At 48.1% G+C, this 7,262-nt stretch overlaps 1 protein-coding gene across 1 annotated transcript; it reads right to left on the reverse strand.

Annotated features, from left to right (window-relative positions):
• Positions 1-4,548: 4,548 nt before the first annotated feature.
• Positions 4,549-5,535, reverse strand: LOC136471888 (two-component response regulator ORR12-like). Its single transcript, XM_066469640.1, has 5 exons — positions 5,442-5,535; positions 5,096-5,142; positions 4,917-4,997; positions 4,716-4,786; positions 4,549-4,630 (listed from the first exon to the last, which is right to left on the reverse strand). Exons 1-5 carry the CDS (start codon positions 5,533-5,535, stop codon positions 4,549-4,551), a joined length of 375 nt encoding a protein of 124 aa, XP_066325737.1.
• Positions 5,536-7,262: the final 1,727 nt, after the last annotated feature.

Genomic DNA, 7,262 nt, shown 5'->3' on the forward strand with positions numbered 1-7,262 from the left:
ACGACTTCATGTTGGGTGCCCCTGGCATGGTCCAAGGCTTCTAGCACGGCCATAATCCCCTCGTCAAGACTCTCCCACTCCATGCTCTCAGCAGCATCGTTGAGGATGAAGAGTGTCGATGTCGGGTCCTGTGGATTTGTCCATCGGAGCAGGGGCTCATCCCACGTGGGTGAGTGGCTACCCCTCAACATCAGGGCCAAGGACGATTCCCCACCGATCCTCTCTGCCACCACCATGACGTTCGGGGACCCCTCGACTGTGTCCCCCTCTGTTCGGTCCACGTCGGGCGCCATCACTTGGGCCACCTATGGTGCGGGTCGCGCTGCTGCCTCGGGCACTGCCATGGCTGCATCTACCTACATTGGTGGGGCCTCAACCGATGGCGTTGCGCCTGCTGCGGTCGGTGCCACAAGCGTGGCCAGCAGCTCCGTCCACCCCATCATTGGTAGTGGTGTCACCTCCATCGCTGGCTGCTCAGCGACCTCTAAGGGTGTCCCTAGAGCCCCATCGCCTGCTTGTCCCACCGAGGGCATAGGCGCCACCGTGGATGGCACATGATCGGCCAATGGGGTAGTCGCACTGGTGTCTCGCCTGAAATGGGCGCAACACCAACCGACGGTTACTGCCCGATAGGAGGGCGACGCTCTTCTTTAGCGCCACCGCCAAAAGATTATGCCACCTTAAGATGCTGCAAGAAAGAAAAGCATAAGTCATGATGAAAATAGAGAAAAATAGAGGAGCTGGTGACTTACATCGGCGTTGTTGGGTGGCTGACACATTTGGGGGCAAAACCCTAGACCCCTACTTTGCCTCATCGGGGTAGGGCCATTTTGAGCCCACCCCCTACTCCAAGGTAGAGGGGCTTGCTCCCCTTGCATCTAGGGGCACGACGGTGGAGCCACCCTCCTCCACTGTCACCTTGGGCACAGCAGTAGATCTGCCCACCCCTACTGGCTCTAGGGGCAGGCTGATGGTTTGGCCTATCTCTACTGGCCTCATGGACGTGCTTCTCCTCCATGAAATGGGAAGGGTCCTGACCCCTACATGGATGAGTGGATACTTGTCAGCATATCCTCGGTCTCTAGGTCATCCCAATTGGTGTCGGCAGCTACCTCGTCATCGTCCTCCTCATCATTATCATCGTTGCTGTCAGTGTCCTCCCCTTGCTCCCACGCTAGTAGCTTCCGCTGCTTCTTCTTCCTCTCATCCTCCTTCGCCTTCCTGAGCTGCTCACCCTCGGCATGATTTGTTGCCCTCATAGATGAATCCCTCAGCAATAGAGCTAGGTGATCTGTGAGGATGAGATCCCTCAGCTGGTCCCCCAATCTCAATGTTAGTATCAAGGGGTCAGGAGTTCAATTGAAGAGGAGGCATGAGGAAGGGAACAGTTACAAAGACGATGTATCCTAATTCCAGCCACATCAGGGGATGCCCCGGCACCAGGTACCCAAAATCAAGGGGGTGCCCATGTCGTCCTAAGAAGGCTCCATCGCCTCCTTGATGCACTATGCGACTTTGGAGGGGGAGAGCGCCCCCTCGGCAAGCGCCATCCCATCGAATGACGCCTCAGGCACCATTGCATACATGGGAAGTGCACGCCTCATCAGTGGCACCACCCTCCTCATGTGGTAGGCACCGATAATGCCTAACCCCTTTAGCCCTTCTTCTTTAGGATGTAGATGGCGGCGAGGTGGTCTCGGATTTTCTTCTTGTCCTTCTTCAGGACACCCCACTTCCTCCATGAATCTAGGGCCTCTTCGATTAGGCTCCCGGTGAACTCAGGCAAGGGGATAGTGAAGTCATTCTTGAGATAAAACCAATATAAATGCCACCCCTTGTTGGAGGTCGACAACTGCATTGATGGGTATTCACCGACCTGGTTATTCCAGAGGTGGATGCCAACGCATCCCATTGGTGTATTTAGCTCCTACTTCTTCTCCCTCTTCTTCTAGAGGGTGACGGTGAAGAAGTGCCACCACAGATCAAAGTGGGGCTGATCCCTAGGAATCCCTCACATAGGGCGACGAACACCGCCATGTGTTGGATCCCGTTGGGATCGAGGTGCTGCAGCTCTATCTTGTAGTAGTGCAGCAGCCCTCGAAGGAATCTATGGGTGGGGGCAGCGAACCCATGCTCATGGAAGTGTGCGAATGACACCACGTAGCCATCGGGTGGCGACGGCATGTCCTCCTCACCGGGCAGTAGCCACTCCTCAGCCATGGTCCGTGTGTAGAGAAGACCATGATGGACAAGGCCCTCCATGCACTGGAAGGTGATGTTAGAGCAGCACCATGGATCCATTGGAAGATGAGGGTAGGTGGATGCAAGCTCGATGGTGGCTAAGACATGGATGCAAGGAGCCTAGGCGATTGGCGATGGAGGTTGTAGATGCGAAGGCAAGGAGGTGAGGTATGAAACCCTAGGGGTGAACCCTTTGCTTTTATAGGGGCAACCGATGTGAGGTAACCAACCGCTCACCTAGATCTCTATGACTGCCACGATCTATCACCACATCACGCCATGGGATATGCGCACGCAATCCCTATCCTTTCCCTTATAAGTCTCGTCGGATGTTTTGCCTCCTCGGGTGGGCCATGACTCGTCATGAGTAAAGGGAATATAGATCGAAAGACACCTCTATGACCTGTCTAAGCCTAGGAGTTCAAAGGCCAGGCTCATCAATGGGTTCGATAATTGCTCTCGGCACCCTTAGGATAAGGGATAGGCCCACAAGTAGCCGGTACTTGGGCGAACGAGCGCCATGGGAATCTCGACCCACGATCGAGTCTTAGCCAGGTTGACCATGGTCGGATCCCCACGAATGGGATGTTAGGACCCTAATCAAACTATCTAGCTAATGAACCACCAAATCTCATGACCATACCCATGAATGGTCCGACCTTGGCAAGAAGGAATCACCATCCTCAGGACACGTCATGGGCAACAATAGAAGGCCAGGGCCCTCAGAGTCCTCCCTTTTGGAAAAAACCTCTGAAGGAGTATTCTACTCCTCTGTAGGCTCAGGGGCTACTATCAGGGACCAATACTAGGGTACCCTAAGAGGAGGAGCTAATGGCCATCAACATTGAGTCATCCATGCGATCAAGAGGGCAACTACACCTCTTGCTAGGCTCCACCTCGTTCGGCCACCAAGGCTAGGGGCTCTGCCTTGTCCTACCCCCAAGGGTGGACTCCACCTTAGTGGATGCTGTGGCCATAGGCGCCGCCTTGCTTGATCCCCAAGGGTTGGCTCTACCTCGGCTGACTCCTAAGGGTTGGCTTCGCCTTGTCCAACCCCTGAGGGTTGGCTCTGCCTCACCCAACATTTGAGGGCTGGCTCTGCCTCGCTCGATGTTCGAGGGCTGGCTGACCCCCGAGGGTTGGCTCTACCTCACCCGACGTTCGAGGGCTAGCTCCACCTCGCTCAATGTTCGAGAGATGGCTCTGCTTCACCCGGCGTCCGAGGGCTGGCTCTGCCTCGCCTAATGTCATAGGGCTGGCTCCGCATTGCCTGATCCCTCAGGCATGGATCTTTATGGAAGCTCATGACAACCACTATGGTCTAGAAAGGAACTCGCATCGCCCACAGTAATGGACACATGGTCACTATGCTGCCTACTCCCTATACCGCCACAGATCAGCATGCTATTTCACTGTGCCACCCACTAGGGTAGAATGTGATGTGACAACCCGCTGACAATGCTAAGACATGGCATTGTCAGTGGACAGACGCTCGGCATGGCCCTATCATGGTTAGCGGACATGCGCCCAGCATGGGGCTGTCCCTGTCACCGCGTGCCATGTCAACAGGGCCCATGCAAAGGAAAAGGAAGGACCAGCGAACCTAAAGGACTTCCTTTGCCTCTCATTTTCCTTTTTTCTCCCATCTATAACATGTGCTTTCCCTTGGTCTATAAAAGGGAAAGTAGGGCACCCCTCTAAGGGCATCCGTTCACCACATCGCACCTCACACCGCATCATAGCAGAAGCACTAGCATTGAATCTCGAACATGTAGCTGAGCAGAGACCAAGCTCTCGGCACCCATTCGATCTTTCCATAAGAGACTTGGGACCTGTCGCTCTCTCACCCGTTTGTAACCCCTACTACAAACTTTTTAGTGCTAATAACATGAGCAGCAGCCATGAACTAGATGTAGGGACATTCTGCCTGAACCAGTATAAACCTTGTGTCTTTTTTGCACACCATCTGGGCCAGACGCGTAATAATACAAATTTACTCGATGGTGTTTGCTCGAAACACTGACAATACTATTCCATTGTTTCTTGCCATGTTTTTCAAAAAAAGGTATGTTGAGATGAAACAGGATATTTAACTTGTCAGAAGAAAAGGAATGACATGGATTTCATCCACAAAACACCACATGGCACAAAAAAAGTCTTATAGTGATTACAAATGGCTCAAAAACAATGGATGATGAAATAACAAGACAATAGAGGGTCACACATAAGCATGATTGGTAGAGAACTATAACCCAAAGACTATTTAGGCTTGCATTCCCTTTTTATTCATGGTCTCCCTTTAGCTCATCACATGTAGCTAAGAATACGAGGCACATCAGAAACCTTGAGAGGCTTTATCATGTATTCCTCTGCCCCTCCTTCAATGCACCTAAATAAGGAAAATATAAATAATTTGGTTACTTAGATAACATATGTTTCACTCATGCAATATTCATTATTTTTCCTTTACTCACTCAATGATTCTTTCTGGGATGACATCGGTGCATGTTATCACCACTGGAATGTGCTTTAGTTTTGGTGATTCCTATATTAGAAAAAGTTTGTTATAAGTTATTTGTGTTTAGAATACATAGAGGCATTATAATAAATATTAAACTAAAGTACTATGACATTAAGCTTTGTTAAGATTATAAATGGCAAAAAACAAGATTTACCTTCACTTCCCTAAGCAAATCGTAGCCAGTCATATCAGGAATGCAGTACTCAGTCAAAATAAGGTCCACACCATTATTGTTCTATATGTTCCAAGTTCAAGATGTAAACATGTCAAATATAGTAAACAACCACAATAACTTAAAGTAGTACATAGATATACAAAACAATATTGATGTACCACATCCAAGAATTCCAAGGCTTCCATGGCATCTCCCGCAATAGTTACTAAAGAAAATAAAAAAATATAGATTTACACACAAAGAACAATGGATCACAGTAAAATAACAATGCATCATTCTAATGTTTTCTCTATTTTATATATGTTGCATAACATGTTCTGAATTTCTATTTATGATGTAGTTCAAGGTGCAAATAATTGCAAATGAATAAGTGTTGGTATCATATATGAGATAGTATTGTACCAACATTCTCTATTGTTCAAAAATATGTGAAAATCACATTACTAGAAAAGTACGTCAGAACTACTCGATAATTATTTTTAAAACACATAATAACCATGATACCTTGAATGTTGAAACTATTGAGGGTAAATGATGCAACAACACAATCAACACGACAATCATCCACAAGGAGAATGTGGGGAGTTTGAGTGGCCATGGATCTAGCCACACAGGTTCTCTACGTATTAACCTTTGGTATATGTATTTTGTATTGCAATGTTTGTACGATTGAAGGTAGACTGGACTTGTTTATATAGTAAACCATGAATAACTAACAATATCCTTAAGAAGCTAACGATATCCTTAAGATAGAGAATTAATAATATCCTTAAGATAAGGGATAGCAAATACTAGCCAGATTTGGCTGTCATGTCTCATGACATGACAAGATGATCTCTATCATTTAACAGTAGCCAAATCCACCTATGACATTTAAGATGTGAAGATTAAATATATATTGCATATTGATGCCTACTACATCTTCATATCTATCCCTAAAGATCCACTCAATATTGTATAGCTATTGGTGTTTAATGACTAACAACCTGTCACGTGGTTACCCGGGATAGAGTTTGGGGAGCTTCGACGTATGTAGAACTCGACGATAAACGCGAAGACAACAATTTATATTGGTTTAGGTCGCTAGAATAGCATAATACCCTAGTCCAGTTAGGCGTGATGCCTTTGTTTTGGGGTGTTGTGTATGATTGATTGGATATAAGGGGTGCGCGCCTACCTCTCTTTATATAGTCTAGAGCATAGGGCATATTGTTGATACTTGGCGGACCATATGACAATGGTGTTCTGGACCTCCTCGAGCATGTCAACATCTGCTTGGCGCTATTCATTGGCCTACTACTCATTGTAGAAGTGAACTCTAGTAGCATTGAAGTCAAGGTTGAAGGGGATGACCGCCTCAGCCCCATAGATGAGGAAGAAGGGTGTGTAACTGGTTGATCGATTCACACTCGTTCTGAGGCTCCAAGGGATGGGAGTTCATCCACCCAATGGCTGGTGTGGATCTTGAGCTCATTGTAGATGTGAGTTTTGATCCCCTGGAGGATCAGCCTATTGGTACGCTCGACCTAAGCATTGGACTCAGGGTGGTACACTGATACCCAGTCCACCTAGAAATGCTAGGCATCGCAGAAGTCTAGGAACTTGCAACCTGTGAACTAAGTGCCATTATCGATAATTACATGATTTGGAACCCTAAACCTATGGATGATGTCCTAGATGAACTCTGCCACGCGCTCTATCTTGAGGTTGATGATGGGCCATACCTCGATCCACTTGGTGAATTTGTCGATGGCAGCCAAGAGGTGATCGAATCCCCAGGGGCCTTCTTGAATTCCTTGACCATGTCCATGCACCAAACCATGAATGGCCAGGTGATGGGGATCGTCTGGAGTGCCTGTGTTGGTAGGTGATTCTGCTTAGCATAGTATTGATAGCCCTTGCATTATTGACAAGGTCCTTAGCGTCGATGAGGGCCATCGGCTAGTTGAAGCTATGCCTGAAGGCCTTTCCTACAAGGGCCCTCGGAGCAGCATGATGCCCATAGATGTTGGTGTGGATGTTGAGGAGCAGGTTCCTCCCCTCTTCTAGGGGGACGCATCGGAGGAGCACCTCAGAGGCGCTCCAATGGTAGAGCTGCTCATTGTTGGTATTTCTTAACGCATACAAAAATAATCCACAAGCGCATGGAATTATCATTGTAGCACTTCACCCAAAAGTATTTAGGTTATCGCATTTTCCACAGGGAATAGAGGTATTCTCCTAGCTAGTTCATCCAAGGACAACACAAGGGTAGAGTAGGTAGAGGGTAGAGATGGATTCCTATGGTTTTAGGATCTAAGAATAGATAAACTCTACTTCTACTTG

Source organism: Miscanthus floridulus, chromosome 8 (genome assembly GCF_019320115.1).
Source record: "Miscanthus floridulus cultivar M001 chromosome 8, ASM1932011v1, whole genome shotgun sequence".
Taxonomy (NCBI): domain Eukaryota; kingdom Viridiplantae; phylum Streptophyta; class Magnoliopsida; order Poales; family Poaceae; genus Miscanthus; species Miscanthus floridulus.